This window comes from Dermacentor albipictus, chromosome 1 (genome assembly GCF_038994185.2).
Source record: "Dermacentor albipictus isolate Rhodes 1998 colony chromosome 1, USDA_Dalb.pri_finalv2, whole genome shotgun sequence".
Taxonomy (NCBI): Eukaryota; Metazoa; Arthropoda; class Arachnida; order Ixodida; family Ixodidae; genus Dermacentor; species Dermacentor albipictus.
This window is the reverse complement of record NC_091821.1, coordinates 408,555,683-408,573,855: the sequence shown is the minus strand read 5'-3', so window position 1 is coordinate 408,573,855 and position 18,173 is coordinate 408,555,683. Positions and strand designations below refer to the sequence as shown.

The following is an 18,173-nucleotide window of genomic DNA, read 5'->3' as shown; positions in this document are numbered from 1 at the left end:
TAGAGAGGCAACACGGGGATGAAAATGAGAGGGGACAAGCGCTCACTTCCAAATGACGATGTATTGGTAGGTACGCAGTATTAATACAGGCGTACCAAAGATTAGACGAAAACGTTTACATGAAAATACAACTTGAAAACCCCAGATCGATCACTGTTGTCCGCTGCGCATGCTTCTTCCTTCCAAGAATCTTATTTCCTTATTGAATACCGCTACCGATGGCTTCCCAAGACGTGCGCAGTGGTCTCTAGTCAGTTGTGCTTCTTCGCAAATCACACGTTTTCTCCTCTCTAAACGTGCCACCCACTTCGGTCCACTTGAAGTGCGGGGTACAGCCCCACGTGCTGGAATGCAAAACGAGAAAACCTTCCATTCCGTTGCGCACATAATTTGCGTGCTTGCGCAGGCGCTCATTAGGGCGTCTGCCCATCTGCTCTACATAAGACGAGCCGCAAGACATGGCAATCATGTATATGGTATATTGTACACAGTCCATGAACCAAGTTCTGTCATTTACGTTGCGTTGACTCCTGTGTTCCCCTTACAAGGCAGTTTCTGTGCGCCAACTGAAATAACTTGCGCAAAGCACCACGCATTTCGAGCGGACCGAAATGAGCTGCAAGTTTAGGGAAGAGCAAACACGCGTGAGTTTCGAAGCAGGACGAATGGATGGACACCACGGCGCATGTGTCAGTAAGCTTTCGGTAGCTCTACCTGATAAGGAAATAAGATTCTTGGAAGAAGGAAGCATGCGCAGCGGGCGACAGTGATTGATAAGAGGTTTTTAGTTGTCTTAATCTTCATATAAAATTGTTCGTCTAATGTCTTCTAAGCCATGGATACATACTACATGCACACCAATAAATCGTCAGCTGGAATTCAGCGCTTCTATCATCTGGTTTCCTTCCCCTTTCGCCTCTCGCACTGTACAGGCTCATTATGAAGAGTACCCCTTGTGTCTAATGCAGATAACATTTCAAGATTCTATGTTGTTCTTCACTGCCTTAGCGACACATCATTGGAGAGGATTAGAGAGACAGCAGACTTGTGCGACGTTGCAGAATCAGAGCACAACTTCTAGTGAAGCTGTTTCTTTCGTGAAGTTGCATTAAACCTTTCGGGTGCTTGCAATTAAACCACACAGTGTAATACGTTGCCCCCTTGACTCACCTGTTTGCAGCATTGCCTGCATGTAACGGTTCTGGTACCTCTTTTTTCATCTTTTAGCATACACCATACTTGACCACCCCCGCACCTAACTTGACATGCCCATTAGCTATAGTGTTTCCCTATCTTTCCCGAATTTGATCTCAGTGAAAGTTATATTTCTCCAAAGACGGCAGGCTAATTGTTCGCAGCTCCTTAAGCACACTCCGGAACATTTACATAGATAAGTCACTGCAAAGGCATCTACTGACCCACATACTTCTAAATTTGCCAACACATGACGCATGACCTTCCATTTATCTTCACTAAACACAAAGAAATTGACTTACTTAGTTCTCCGAGTTTATCGGAAGACCTGCTACGCGCATAGTCCCGAAAGCAGGAAAATAGGCTCAAAACAAAACTTAAGAGTTTCGCCACGCATTACAGTTAACCTGCACCCCATTTTCATCAAATGCAAACTCGCTATGATGTGTTTCCTAGTGTCCGATGGCGGGACGCAAGAAAAAAATAGCTTATCAGGGCCATGTAACGCTTTGAAGTGCTTGCCTAAAGAATTTTCGACGAAAGTTATGAATAGCTAATTCATTTGAAACTTTGCTCACGAATTACGTGTAATATAGGGCTTATTTCTTCAAAATAAGCACTACTTGGTACACTCAGTTCTTTCTTTACATTGGGTAAACATCTAGAGCGGTTTGTAAAATACGCTTTCAAAGCCGCGGAAAATTTGCATCATTAATTCTTTTAGAAATATTGTAATTGCCTGCATGGCTCAAACTTCTTGTGTATTTCAGATATAACGTGGTCCCTATTCTACACAAATACACAAATGATATGGTGTTTGATTCTCTGACGACAGTGTAAAAAGTACAATACCATTGTGAATGTGACATTGGTATCACTTCACCAATATGAAAAAAGAAATTCTCTGGAAATTCAGAATCGATTATCACTGTATCGACACGTACGTCTTGCCACGATATCATTAGTCCTTTAGTCTTGTGTATTGAGTGTTTCAGCGGTGACTGCCTCTAATTGTTGAACTTGACTGCTTCAAGAAAACGCGACAATTCTTTCTAAGTGAAATTTGTAGCAGTGGCTTACTTACAGTACAGTATTAAAGAATTTGTGCTTTGTAAGAATTTTTACACTAGCACCAGTTTTGAGATACGCATCCACAATATCAGTAGTGAAACAGGTTTCTGTTCAACAGAGAATAACTTCACAGCGCTTACAGAATGCTTTGTGGCAAAGTGATATGTGAAACAGCAGTGTATGGTCCCCCAAGTTAGCGGTCAAATATTTCAAGGCTGCCAGTCTGAGGATTCTTACGAACCAACCATACATTCAGCACCTACCAGTTTCAATAACACAATGTCAACATGTCTGCTGATATTATTAAAGCTTCAACTAGAGTATTCTTGTTTAAGAGCACATCGACAGTTATCACTCAGATTCTAACATTCTCACTGTTGTGAGTATTGTCCAACTATCCTTTTGTCAGTCTACTTTTTTTGGTAATGGAGATATATGTTGCAGAGAGAGCTAGTACATTGCATTAATTAACAAAGATAACAGACATTCGTGGATTGCTTTGTCTTCAGCATTTGTTCTGCCTAATTGGCGCTTTCTCTTGAAATCTAAAACTATGTGCTCAGCCCCTTACATTAGTAATCTACAGTTAAATCTGGCAGTGTGTATGTATCAAATACAGCTAACAGACCTTACAATCAGGCTATTTGGTAACCTTAAATTACAAAGAGCATTGTGCGAAACAAAGACTAGGAAACAGGATTGATGCTAACTCACAACTTCACGCAGCTGTAACGCACAATGTGCATGTGCTCATGAAAAGCTGAAAGCCACAAACAAAAAGGATCAATCGTCCAAGGCTTCTCTTCTTGTAAAAGCACATTGTAAAGACATTGTAAAGGCACATTGTAAAGACATTGTCGTCTTGTAAAGGAACATTGTGCATCGGTTGTAATTCATACTCAATAACTACATAAATAAGTTGCGCGAGTTGCCAGATTTGTATGTTGCACGTATCATATTCTCGCGATTTTGCCTGTTCTTTTTTCTTTTATAGGCATGAGTGATTTACTTGCCTCGGTGCGTATTGAGAAAAAACACAGTTTCTATATCATTGAGAGTCAGAGGAAGTTGACTGATACATAGTTGTCCCCGCATCTTAATATCCTAAGCTTCGAGTTTAATTCTTTTAGCGTTGAAATCAAGTTTATCTATCAGGTAGTTCTGTCGTATAGTGATACACATCCACCCAATGTAGCGTGCAACCAACTATCAATATCTGGGCCCCTATCGATGAAACGTTCTTACGCTAAAAGCGGTCGTGCCAGCCAATAGTAATGTAGGATATACTATTCGCGAAGGCAATCAGCCAATGACAAACAGACCTTACAAATGAGAAGCGAGAAGCCCTTGTTTTTTATTTATATCATCCTGTGGTGTTCTCTTCGCCTATCATAGTCGCAATGGCCCATCTGCCAAATTTATGCGTTCCCACACGACAGAACAACTGAAAAGTCACTTTGGTGGCGCATGAAATACAACAGGTTTTGTGCGTAACTTTACGCTGCAGTTTCTATCCTACCTTTCTGCTTTGTTGTGTATTCTGGATGAGACGCTACCCAGTTTATTTGGTGCTGAAAACACACCTCCCATACGGCAGCGGGAATGTCACTGTTTTTTTTCTTTCCAAATTGCTATAAAACCTGTGGATATGTGGGATCATGGTGAAATTAGGTTTCCGTTCTGTTTCTTTATCCTCTCGCCCACCTTTTGCTTTGCACACTTTGCTACCTTTCCGCGTGTGCTCATTAATGCAAACTTTGGGTAGCTGGCATTTTTTAATCGCTGCTCACAAAACAAAAAAACAGACACAAGGTAAATTATGAGAATTTTTTCCTTGCGACAAACAAATATGGCACCTGACCAAACTAATTTATGTAATTTTTCAGGATAGATTACGGCTCGCACATAATATGATCGTACACGGTGACTTGTGACGAGTAGAAGAAGCCTTCCTCACAAGCTTTCTTTTAATGTATGAGCACACTTTGGTGAGTACCCCAGAAAAATCTGTCCATCAGACGAAAAGTATCTGCACAAAAACGCGTAATTTGCAACGTTCAGACATTTAGCCATTGCTACAGTGTAAACGTAGATGATTGATGGCTTTATATAAGTGATTGAAACAAAAAACTTTATCAGAGAGAATACCCATACGATCACATTTATGCATACCCATAGGGATACATAGGGCTCCATAGAAAATGCATGGGGGAGCCTACGGTAGGGGTGGCCCAACTTGAAATTTGGAGGTGGACCAAGTTGAATTATGGGGGTGGGCCAACTTGAAATTTGCGAGTGGGCCAACTGAAATTTTGAGGTATGCTCACGTATAATTAAACAACTTCAGTGTCCTGATTTTTTTTCGTTCAGCAGTCGTTTTTCTTTTGTGCCTTAAGTTTCAGTTCACCATGCACTATGCGAATTGTATTGTATTACATCTGCGTGATTGCAGCTGGGCACAGTCGAGATAGTGCCCATCCTGCTTCCTTCTTTGTGCTCATCGCTGATGCGCGATCATTTTCATAACAAAATGCAGCCACGTGTGATATTTTAATTATATCGACCAGAGTTCTTGCTTTATTGCAAACTTTGTTGCAGGGCTCCCTGCAGTCTCTATGAAAAGTGTGATCTAGTATACATTGTCTTCAAATATGTCAATGTGGAGTGAAATATCACCTACATATTGCTGTAATTTTCGAGATATTATCCGTTCTTCATTTTTATGGACTATTGTATGAAGGAACAAAATGGATGCGCAACTTCATAAATGTTTTAATGTTTTTGAGATCAATACTCAGCTCAAGTTCAGAAACAAGCATGAGTTGCGTGGAGGAAGTGCCTACAAGAATACTATGACCCAAGGCAGCCAATTTTAATGTGCAATTGGATTATCGAATACCAACTAGTTGCCGTCAGGAGGCGTTTTGTAATGCACAGATTATGTAATCTAAATAAGAATCGTGTTCTTAACCTGCCTTATTATCCATGCCTTCTTTCTGCATAAATCAAGCCCTATGTCATAATTAATGAGTACCTTATTTATTTAGAAGGGTAAATGTTAGGTTCCAAAAAGAAAAGTTCAGAGAAAACTGTAAAATATGTTTAGCGTAATAATCTGTCAACCAATTGTAGAAGACAACTGTGTTTTCTGAACTGCGCTTTTTGCATAGGTGACATATTATTTAAGGATGGCATTATAGTTGAGGGTGGCATCATGGTGCCATGCATATGTAGTCACATAGTGCATACTGAATACTTCTTTAGAATGTTTGGCTTGGTTGACCATTGATTCCACTTAATTGGTCCGGTGTTCATGGCAATATTCTGATGCCTAGTACATTTGGCATTCGAGAAGACAACAACAATGAGTGACGGCATATTCACTTTTTGTCCCTGAGGTGCCTTGCCTATATATTGCACACAATAGTCGTCTTGATTATTTTGGGAATTCACTTGACACTGTCTGCAATGGTAATTTGACTCATTTTGAAAAGTGACCTGACACTTCCAGCAAGAATCCCATAGCTTAGTTACTTTACTCTTTTTGCAAGAATCATGCAACCCGCACTAAAGATAGCTTGACAGTCTCTGCTAGAGTCATTTGACTCAGCTAAAATAATTACATGACTTCCTCAGCAGTGGTCATGCGGCACTTCAATCGAGTATCCCTGGGGCCTTCTTAAGAGAGTCCAGGCAACTACTACAACAGAGCCTGCGTGACTATTGTGTAAGGAGTTATGCAAACACCTTTTATATAGCCCGGATAGTCCCAGGATACTTTGCCAAAAGGGCGTTCGCGTGTCTCCCTCAAACTGCGTCTTATATGTGATGAGTGGAGACACATCGAAAGGGGTACTAGGTACTACTTTTTTTCTCAGTGACATCAGGCAAGAAACTAAAGTCAAGCAGTTGTTGTTTATCGACTAAATAACTCACACATTAGAAAATTTTCCTGCACACCAACGCAATCATAGTCCGAATTCTCACTTAAAATAAAATACATCAATGAAGCAGTTGGTCCGGGACTTTGTGAAGATACGCCTATAAGCACCTTGCACTGACCAGGAGGCGCTACGATGCTTTCATTTACACCCTCCCCTCTCCCCGCTTGGGATACAATGAAAAGGAAACGACGGCATTACAAACTACACCAACCCATGCTTCGCTGCTCCTCTGAGCATTAGGTAAACCGAGCTTTGCTGAGTTCATGTTCGGGAGAGAGCGCTCTTCTGACATACATCGCAAGCATTTCCTCATGTGCGGGGCATGCACACTGAGATATTTCGAGATGTCCGAAACTCTTGCCTCATGATGACTGTGAATCAGAGGTAGCATGAGAAATCTACATCGAGCCCCTCCCGTTTTTCATCTACGGCTCGATCTCTAGGTGTTGCGTTCTAACGCCACTGTCCTTGTGGAAAGCTTCAGCACAACGTGCCTATAATGCTTCCAGCTCTTGGCACAAACAGCTTCGTATAAAAAAAAAGAAATGTTGTGCTTACCTTTTCGCAGAACTAAGCCAGTACACAGCTGCCTCAGAGTGGAGCCTGCTATTTCCGTAGGCCATCAGTAGGTTTTCGTAAGTGTTTATGTCCAAACCCTCTGGCAGCAGGTTCATACCAACTGCGCTGCACGCCTTGACGCTTTCTTCGTAGGGCAATTTAGAATGATTTTCGCACGTTGGAGGCCGGGTCGTTTGAATCCTGCTCACATTTTCTGTTGTCACGCAAGTAAGAAAATGTGAAAAATATTACGCTTACCATCGATGCCGCAAATTTTTGCAGGTAAAACAGAGTCATTCGAAAATTTAGCTGGAGTACTTGCCGCAGTTGAAGCGATGAGTCTCCGGCGGCTTCGACCGCCTACCTGTAACCGGGAAATGCCGCTATATGTAGCTTTAGGCTTGCATCGCAAACAATTCTGATCTTATAAAAACTATGGTCTTGTCTTGTCATTGTTCGCATTTTTCAATGCATCCTGCAGAACTTCTCGGCCTTTAACATGCACACCTTAAAGAAAGCTTGAGCTGAGGTGTCTTTATCTAAATACACGGAACCCCTGGTGCCAAGCTTGATGAGGTTTCTCGCATATGAGGGGGAAAAAATAATGGAGGGACTATTAGAATCAGATTATTAATTCAGGTTGTCAGTTGTTTTTACAAAAACGTTCATATATTAAAAAAAAGTGACGAAAGCACCAGCATCAAGATTGTAACTCTCTAATAAGAAATAAGAAGCGACTCTTCTGTAAACTGCACCTAATAGACCTAAAAAAGGCAAAATCATTTTAATATGCAACGCTCTTAAATATGCCACCAATTCCTCAGTAAGACTTTTGCGAACTCCCCTTACGCAATTTTACAACGTCACGTAAGCAGCAAATTCATATATAAGCTTCGTGCGCTTGATATCTAATGTTGTTACAGAGTTGGGGTTTTGTAAGCTTCCCGCTCCAATGTTTGTGATACATATCGATTTCTGGCAAATTTTATAAAAAGTTTCATGCCTTAATTGAAAATTCTGCTTCCTAGAGCAACCGCAATTTAACTTTCTCTTTCAAACACAAGAAATGTCATTCAAATCGGTCCAGAAGGGTTCTCATAAAATCACTTCTGCTTTGAAAGCGCTCAAAATCATCAACGACAGAATTCAACCTGTCTTTCAGACATCGGCAGGCCATGAATGTCGCAACATGTCGTCTTTATAAATTTTGGAGCGAAATTAGGCGAGTAATAAAGGTCTCTTGCGACCTCTTTGGACCTCTGCAGGGCTCTTGGAGCGCTCAGAAATGATATATCTAAGATACCTTTAATTCCTAGATAGTTTCACTGGACTTAGCTGAAATCTAGCTTGCCCTATGGTAGCACAAAATATAAGCAGAAAAAAGGAGCGTGAAAGGCCCTGACGCCTGCTGTATAAAGGAACTTGCTTGTTGCAAATTTGATCAAAACCAACAATATTTTTCATGCACGTCGCTATAATTTTCGCTGAGAAATTGTGAACGCTGTGTGAACCCTATCCTTAGCTCTAAAGTAGCAGAGGCGCGAACGTTTTTCAACGCACCTCAGCAGCAAAAAACATTTCCTGGCTCTTCAATGAGAAAGCGTTCATGCTATCAAAACCATGTTGTCGTGGTACCTGTAAGGCAGACGCAAATGGTAGTCATCGGTGCTGTTAGAATCGCGTCATGTATGGGCAGTGCTCATGTATGACTAGGCCAGCTGCTGTATACTGCAAGCGTTGAGATCGCCCAATGTAACAGCGCACGAGCTATTTAATGTCCACTGACAGTTGAATTAGAGTGCGAACTGCTAACTGAACCTGCTAGCTTCACAGTTGGCATTGCAAGGTGTTGGTTTCTCTGTGCTGGGTGAGAGGGAAGATAACGATGTTGACACACACACACAAAGATGCGCTCACGTGAATTGGCATCTGCAGGAATATATTACACTAAAATGGTAAAAACAACAACCACAACAACAAAATATTTATTTTCGAATACTTGCGGTGTTTCTACATCTTTCAAACGAAAGGACCGAGAGGCTGCAGATAATTCCATCATGAAAACACGGAGGGGCTGCTTGCAGTTTATGTGAAACAAAAGAAACGAGTGTCCCACTGAGTTCTGTGTACGCGCACGTTTAAGGACTTATTAAGCATGCCTATTTACAATAAACTGCACCTGCCCAAGTTTGTGGCAAATTCATGATCTCGGGCAAGTTTACAGGCGCTCTGCTGAGGAATGGCATTCAATGAAGCGGGTAGCTCACCACAAGTGAGTGCTTATGTGCACACCTGAATGCACAGGTGGTGCTTTTATCTGCACGTGGGCAGCTTCACCAAGTACGAGCCTTGGCAATTATGTATTCGCATAGGCCCGCATGTTATAATAAAGATGTTTTCGAAAAAAAAAGACTATTTTGTATAGCTTTAAATGAACCGAAACGTGCTGATTATGCTCTTGGTGCGTTCATGTCTTAGGAACGCGCGTGAAAGTGTGATTTACTGTAAAGGAACGGTGCTATCAGGTGACCCCTTCTTAGTATATGGAGACGACCGGTTTATTGGCCTATAAATTTATTCGACTATTTTAGGGGACAAAACCAACACCCTTCAAGGCTTCTGTACCTAACGAGAAAAGGGTGTATTGAGAAATATGTGAACGCGACTATTACAGTGTGCGCAACCCATCAGGCGTAGCATCGGGCATTACAGCTAGAGAGCATGATTGTGCTGCCCGATTTTTATTTGTCATATATTCGACCGTTTTCCCGAGCTGTGATAACATGGAGTATCCTGTGTTTAAACAAATTCGAACTTCCCCTTCTTTTACAACACGTACTCAGTTCTGTTTGCTGAGTACTGTCAAAACAGGTAAACGTGCAAATATTTACTGTCTACCATCCATCGCTTCCATCTTAGGGTGCCAAAAGTTCCCTTATTGTTAGTGAGAACGCCACGTATAGACAAATTAGCGCTGCTTTCATTGACAGAAAGGCAACGTTGGGGCTTTTTGATGTTTAAATACGGAATAATACTATGCGGTAAATGGCAGAATGTGGGCAATACGGTTGACAATACAGCCCGAGGAATTTATAAATTCTTGCATCAACTTACAGATATATCCCAATTTTTCCTGGCAGCTTCGTACAGGTCTTGTAATTGGAGATGCTAAAAAGCTGACAGGACGGCATGTAGTACGCCTAAAAAAGAAGAAAAAAAACTGCACTTTGAGCAAAGGGGAACTATTTAACGTGAAAGACAACGTATTAAAAGTCACTGATACTGAAAAATGAGCACCGTAGTTTTGCCGCTAAGATAAAATCTGATCTCTTTGTCTTCACAGGTGGCATGCATAGCCGTATCGATCTTTTCTAAAGACCAGCTCTTGTAACCCCGAAGTTACCAAGTTATACAGCAGACACATAGTTAGCGCCACTTTGTTGCAGTGGAGTCTCTAGGGCATGGGAATGACTCGCTTAATTCTGGGCTTGAGGCTCATTTGGTTTTACTCACTGTTGGTAGCCAGCAATGCAATAACATTTCGCCAAGTAAAAGAATATCAAGATGCCGTGAGTACGATCGTACTTACAGTAAACATTATTGCCAATAAATACTCGTTTTTTTGTTTTTTAGTGGTGCACATAACGACCCGCCAGTATTTCTGGTCTCCCGAAGTCCGTACATTAAAAAAAGAAATCTTACTCCAAATTATTCTGCACTTCAATTCTGAAATAAATTACGAGTTCGAATTCGGTAACACCGGCCCTACTTCGGTGGAAGCAGCTACGCCCCATGGTGTGCGGCATCATACAGCTGCACACGCTCACAAATTCTGACGATCACACATGATCAATCATCGTAAAGATGTATACTTTGCCGTAAGGAAAAAGAAAAGCTTCTTGCCCTATGAACACGCTGCCTGCTTCCCATATGAGGAACTTGTCAAGCGCATCCCTAGGCTGGTTGTCAATGCGTGTGTAGACGAAAAAGAGTTCGTGCAGCGTTCTTCCTTTCAACAAATGCATGGAGTGGTTACTGCAGAACCGGGAGCCAGCGGCCATGTTAAAGGTACGGCCTTCCGGAACACAGTAGTCAAACATCCAGGACTGTGACCTGTGGTAAACTACAAATGAAAAGAAAAACAGAAATCCAGAAGAAATTACAACGCTTGTGCTGCGTAGCTCGATGGGAGAAGATGCGTGAAAGTTGACCAATAATCACCGTGAACTGCGTTGCCTTGAAACGAGCAGCAAGAAGTACTCGGCTAACACTTTTTACGTGAGTATTCAGCATGGTGTTAGTTTCCTGCCAGGCGTAAAGACAAAACGCATTTTCGAAATTTCTCCATCAGGTTATAGAACAAGATGTATATCCCCTGAAAAGCTTTATGATAAACGGTGCAACGCGTACGGCGTGTCAGGTGTTTATCTATGTGCCCGCGTTTGTGTTCTTGTGCCTGTGTATGTGTGTGTGTTTGGGTGTACATACAGATTAATCATTTTTCCATCCCACTAGTGTTTCCTTCCCAGAACAACTGTAACCTTAATTAAGAGGGATATGTAAGCCGGCATTTATTGTTGCTCAAAGCCTGCATAGAAACATTTAACTAGTGCAGCGTACTCAGGCGGCGCGAAAAACCCTGCAATCATGCCTTATAGAGCATACTGCGGCGTGCAAAATCAGTGATGACGATGAGCTAAAATAAACAGGAACATATTTCTACTGGACAGAAGGCCCTAGCTGACGGTCATTCCTCGGCGGATGAATATCATGGCCCTCGCGCGGGCCGCACGTGATCTGAGCCAGGCGCCCGCTTCGCTTCCTAGCAATGGCCTGTCCCTAGCCAGCCGCCGTTCTCATATTTCTCGTCGCCGATGCTGCTACAATACTAATGCAACTTTGGTCATCGTATGGCATGCGATATTCTCTTGCACTCACCTAAATATCAGCCAAATTGCTGTTGGACTGGTTTATTGCATCACAGCGAATTGCACTTATGAGTTGGGAATGGAACCAATCATGCTCGTTAACTGTTCGATCGCGTACGCTTTGGGTCAAGCACGGCACGAGTGGAATACAAGATATATATATATATATATATATATATATATATATATATATATATATATATATATATATATATATATATATATATATATATATATATATATATATATATATATATATATATATATGTCTTACAAAGTCTGCCTTAATATCTTAAAAATAATTCAGGACATAAGGACTGCATTCTTTTTAATGTCCACTATTAAGATATTCAAATTCAAATTCAAATTCTTTATTTTTCCATGAAAATACAATAAAAGTGTGTCCAGTACTGTTTGGACCCGTAGCCGTAGGCTAGTTATGGGTCCGAGAAATGAAATTATATAATGCAGACACTTATGCAGTACTGCTCTAGTAGTCCTCAGAGATATATCTTCACTGGCTGATTGTGCTGATAGTTAGAAAAGCTTCAACGCATCCAAAACCGCGCTGCAAGATGATTTTCTGGTAACTATAACTTCCGTAGCAGTATTACATGAAAGAGGACCTTGGTTGGAAAACACTAGCACACCGCCGAATAACTGCAAATTTAGAACTTTTTTTCCGAATTTACACTGATCTCACAGGAATAGATAAGAACTTGTACATTCTCCCTCCCCACTTCATCTCTAAACGATGTGATCACGAGCTGAAAGTTCTAGAAATGCGCTGTCGTACTGATGTCTACTGTAATTCATTTTTTTTCGCATGCTTCCGCACACTGGAATAGGCTTCCAAAGATCATCGGTGAAATTAAAGCGTGTTCAGAGTTTCTGTCTTTATTGTCACGCAGTCTGCCGTAGTATAATATCATCTTGTTTACTTTATATAATTTGGCTGGTATTGTGCTTCATGCCATAGTGTACCCTTTCCATTTCTGTGTTGCAATTTTGCACCACAGTTCACTGAAGACCATTTTGCCGCCGAGATGACTCATCGATGTTACGTATTGTGTTTTTTTAACCCCCTGTGCTTAGCAGTTTTAAGTTCTTGTCACATGTTCATTGTCCTCCAATTGCTCCCCCCCCCCTCTGCAATAATGCCCTTGTGGTGCTGCAGGTACTTGTACAAATAAAAATAAACAAGTGGTAAAAAGAAAGAGAGAAATGTCATTCGAATATTTCATGACGATGTAATACAAGCACTTAGATTTAATGGAACAAGTATTGGCACAACGCCACGAAAACGCGATTAGAACCAAATGCGCAAAAGAGGTTTGTCGGAATGTCGGAGGTGTGCTAAGATGTGATATACAAGTAGATAGCCGCATTCCCTCCCCCCCCCTTCCCCCCTCCCTTTTCGTTGTCTAAGTACGCCGAATGTGTCATGCTTACTTTTTTTTACTCTGTTTTGACAGAAATGCAGTTACTGCTGATTGAACACCGACCTCACCTCTCGTCAGCCAACGAGGCAGCGAAGGTACTATTGCATGCATTTTTGAGGACGACCAGCCGGTGCCTACGACTATGACTGTGTGGTGCTGTGTGTGCAGGCGGTAACCTCTGAGGCATACTGGCATGGGTTTGTAAGTTGTAAAAAGGACAAAAAGAAAGGATGTACTTACTACAATCATTAGCCGAGCCACCTTTTCTTAGACCTGAAATAGACGTACGGACGGCGTAGTATAAAGTTATTCAACATGTATTATCGATATTTAAATCTGCTCTAATGCTGTGAAGGGCTTACTCCAAGTTTTGGTGCTGTCTTCACATACCACTGGGTATAACTCGTCACAGTTTCGCTTGAAGAACCACGGTACGTCACGGCCAAACCACACTGTGAAGCATGACGAGCCCCAGTCGATGCTGTCAGCGTTGAAAGCAACCACGCCGCTCAACTCTCTGCAGTAGGAAAGAAAATCGTGCGTAAGTAGTCATTACTACAGACATTGAATTATGGTATTAAAAATGAAAGAAAATATGATTGATCCCTCTTTCATAGAAATCGACAGAACACGAAAGTGAAACGTGCCTTCCCAGAAGAAGTTGCACGTTTATTGTACGTGAAGCTTGCGACACGCACAGCTTCAGGAATGGCAGAGTTCACAGCGTGCGCCCCGAATGCGTACTGCTTCATGCTGGCGTGTCTCCCGAAGGACCAAAGCGAGATTCACGCGTTGACGTCACTGCGTTTATGCGTCGCTTAGCGCAGCAGTTTTCTTAGTTGGCGAAGATCAGCGCGATGCGCTACGAATGCGCTGCTGTGGTACTTAAAAGACACGGGACTTTCTTACACATTGTGACTGTACACTGCGTGACGTAGGATTCGACGGTGACACTGCGTAACACTAGGAACGCATCGCAGACTACCTGACAGTGCCCATACACATAAACAGTTCGTATGTATCACGTGTATGTGTGTGTGTATGTTTGGATTGTTTTTCTTTCCTTTTCTCTCTCACTTATCGCATACCTTTGCCCCTCCCCGAGTACAAGGTAACCAACCGGAGATAATGTCTGGTTAACCTCCCTGTCTTTCCTTTGCCTTTGTATTTTCTCTCTCCATCGCAAGCTAAGCAGTAGACGGCGTGTAAACAGTAATGAAGCTGAACTCCGCAGGGGACGCGGCGTAACATGCTTAATCGACGCGAAGGGCAAATCACGTGCGGAAACTGCGTCGCCATCTCAGCACAACGCCTGCACCTCCTACACCAGGCTACGCCGCGCTGGAGCCTCCGCTGCGCTGAGACTACCGAAGCGCTCACTGTCGGTGATCATTAGTGTCGTGATGCACTATATAGTGTACGCGCATTGCTCGATCTCGTCTCTCTTTCTCTTTACTTCCCCTTTCCGCTTTCTTTCCCTTTTTATCCCCCTTAACCTTTCCCCCGTGAAGGGGAGCCAACCGCAACTACCTCTGGTTAACTTCCCTGCCTTTCTATGCATCCTTTTCTCTCCCTCTCTCTCTCGATTCACCGCTTCAAGCTGGCGGCGCAACCCCTGTCAAGAGAGCATATTTTACGCGTTCGCGCCGACGTCACGTCCGTTAGAGGAAGTTGATCGTGGACCCCAGCATAAAACGCTTTTTGCGTTAAAAAACAAACAGAAATGCGCGCCAAGGAAGTGCTCTTTATTATTGTCTACCTTATCAGGCGTTGTGTTCTTTTGCGAAGGGGAATACACCAATCTGAGAGCAATATTCTCGCTGAACTTTCGAAGCCATGGTTTGCTTAGCCAGACCCATCTTCGCACTTGTAGAAATGTTTCAAAGGCCCTCTAATTGAGACATAGTGGTCAGTGCCTTCATTTTTTTTCGGAGCTTTGGGCGTGCTGCAGTAGCCCTGCAAAAGGGCATTGGAGACGCATCTCGAAATTCGCCGAGCGTGTCGAAAGCTTTTGACAAAGTCTCTGAACCGCATGAGGTAAACAACTTATTGGTGCGCATCGGTAGCTGCCCAATAAGAAAGAAAGCGTGAAATGACACATGCGGAGTTAGGCGTGGGAGCACGTACCTCACGTCTTCCTCTTTCAGGTCAACCCAGAACTCCAAGTCGGTGCGCATTACACGCCTTACGTAGTCCAGCTGTGGCTCGTTCAGCAGCCGCACATTCATAAGCATCGACTGCGGTGACTGCGACAGGCAGCTCTTGCGACTCTCCTCAACGGTTGCCTTCTCGTCGTAATAGCAATATTCCATGTCATCATTGCCTTGTTCTACGACGACTGCAGATGAAAAGGTAGGGAAAAGAAGTACGCTTGTAATACCATGTGCACGTTGACCACTGTAGAAAGACTGTTCTACACAGAATATTGTACTGTATTGTTCTGCTCTTTGTGCGCAACAATTCAAGGAATGCAGCACTTTATGAGCGACACCGCTATATCGAGCTCGAACACAGCGTTTTAGTACAAATGTAGGCTATAATATAAAACAAACTGCGAGTTTTTGCTGGAGATATTCACTGCTGTAACAAGATGACGCGAAGTAGACGTAAAAAAGATAGCCAGACAACATCTGGACACACCTAATAAACTAGGAAAGAGTAGATGAACGAAAAAGCAATGCGAATACGACTGATAAAAATTGCTACTACTTGTGGCATTACGACACAGCTGACAAAAGAAGAAGAGTGCAGGTTTTGTGCACGAGTGAGTGAGTGAGTGAAAAACATTATTAGCTCTAGATTCGCTGGTCTTCTGCGGTCTTCAGATGGAATCGTCCATCTTCCAGCACAACGGTCGGTTGCTCTTAGTCCAGGGCTCCGCTGGATGCTGGATGTGCACGAAGAACTATTCTCAAATTTAGGTCGGGTATAAACAGAACCATGACGATGAAGCAAAGGGCTGCGACGTAGACTGGTTAATTACCCAAGTTTTCCCCACATATGGCTCAAAAAACACAATGCAGAAAGAAATGTGAGACGCAGTGCAGTGTGTCTTAAAAGGTTGACAGTTTAATTCGAAGAAAGTACGACACATACGTGGCCACGCACAATAAAAAATAACGCCTCCGTGCTCTTGCCCACAATTCAACAAACGACACTGGCATCTTAACATATAAAGTGTCCCTGCTAACCTTAGCCAAGCTGTTCAAAGAAGAAAAAGAAAGGATTTAAAAAAGCATGGTGCAAAATGATTTTGAGAACTACTGTGTTCGGTCATAAGGGGTCTGACAACAGGACACCGCAAGGTCTTAGAATCGTGTCTTATCATATAGGTCTTATGTATATGTATATGTATGTATGTATGCACCTTAAACCATGTTGTCTATATCTTTTTCGTTAAACAGCTTGGCTAACGTTAGCTGGTACACATGGTTTATACCATGTGTACAGGTGCAGGTTGCAGGTAGGAAGTAACCTTTAAATAATAGTGTTAGTTTAGTTTTATTGCAATAGGGCAATCATGGGGCCACGCGAAGGGCGTTCGCGCTGTCCCAGTTGGCGTTGGCGTTGTTGCGCCTTCCCTATTGACGGCGCATGCGCGGCACGTGCGCGCAGGGCTGAATGCACAGAGTGCTGGAGGCTCTCCAGAGACGCGAACAACATTTGGCTGCATAAACCACGAAGTGAAGACGACGCACCGTCAACGCTAAGCTTTTCCTCGGTGGCGGAGCAGGGCAACGTTCTCCTACCGCTGGCATGAGCGTTGTGTGCTCTCACGCTATGCCATGTACGTACTATGCAGACGCTTCCTCAAGTACACTAACAGGGGAGGCTTAAACATCTCACTTCTCCTCACATGCTTAAGGACCTCGCCCTCAGCCGATCCCAGAAAATATTCACAAAGTACTTGCCAACACAGCACTACCCCTGACATAATTCCCAAATTGCACACGTTGGCTGACCAAAAGAAGGGCACTAACGCCTCTGCCCCCCGAATATGCACCTTCTGCCACTCCGTATGCGAAGCCAATTTGCAGTGTCTAATTTTACACTGTCCCACGTTCAATAATTATTGAGACGACAGCAATATTTTTCTACATTGCAAGAGCGCGGACGAACCGCAACCCTCGCTAGCAACAAATTTATAGCCATAGCCCATGACGAGATTGATGATACACAGACTGAACATGTAATAACAGAGGTTATACCTAAGAAGAAAAGGAAAGCCAGGAGCACCTTCATAGTAAACCTGCTAGAAAACCTTGGCAGTGACCATGACATTATAAGAATAAGCACCGTAGCAGAAAATGTCAAGAGGAAGATCGGCACAGCTCACCTCACGTATTGGGACGCCTTTAGACACCACTGCCGGCAGCTGGAGAGAAACACCACTTCGATAGGGGAGTGGTGCCAACAACTTAAAACAAATACAGGAAATTTCGATCTACCAAGTTCGATACCTCGGTTCGATCTACCAAGGAGGTAGATCGAACCGAGGAAACACCAGAGGTAGACAAGCGGCTACTCCAGCTATGGGAGGCAAGACGCGGTCTCACCTAGAAAGTGGAAAAGGCAGAAATTTAATGTTAAGTTACAGAAGAAAATAGCTGCGGTAACACTCCAACCAGAAGAGTACGCAACACACCTAGCCAGGCAAGGGTGGCAACAGTTCAGCACCTCGCTGAATGGGACACTTATCACGGCTAAAACATGGCGTATTTTTAAGGCTCTAATGGACCCTACCAAGACTAAAGCAGAAAGCGGCAAAGCAATTCAAAGTCTAGTGCACCAATATCAGGGAACAGACGAGCAGCTCCTCGATGAAGTCAGAACCAAATGCTACGGTACTGACGAGCCCAAGGGATATGAAGGAGATTGTCTCGCAGAAGAAAACTCGGATATGGACTAGCCTATCACCAGAGAGGAAGTCACCGCGGCAATGAGAGCCATCACGAAAAACACAGCGGCAGGAACAGATCGAATTAGAAACTCTCTCATAGGGAACCTAAGCGATCAGACAGTGGACCACCTGATGG

General features: G+C 43.0%; 1 protein-coding gene across 4 annotated transcripts in view; it reads right to left on the bottom strand.

The window, feature by feature from the left end:
- Nucleotides 1-18,173, bottom strand: part of LOC135918181 (adhesion G protein-coupled receptor L3-like) — a 127,887-nt gene that overhangs the window by 47,299 nt on the left and 62,415 nt on the right. For all 4 annotated transcript variants that reach the window (XM_070532193.1, XM_070532190.1, XM_070532192.1 and 1 more), the window contains exons 6-12: nt 15,265-15,475; nt 13,500-13,654; nt 13,378-13,410; nt 10,671-10,890; nt 9,882-9,967; nt 7,090-7,131; nt 6,768-6,981 (exon numbers count right to left, since the gene is read on the bottom strand). In XM_070532193.1, the coding sequence (XP_070388294.1) occupies nt 6,768-6,981; nt 7,090-7,131; nt 9,882-9,967; nt 10,671-10,890; nt 13,378-13,410; nt 13,500-13,654; nt 15,265-15,475 (961 nt within the window). The remainder of the gene's footprint in view (nt 1-6,767; nt 6,982-7,089; nt 7,132-9,881; nt 9,968-10,670; nt 10,891-13,377; nt 13,411-13,499; nt 13,655-15,264; nt 15,476-18,173) is intronic.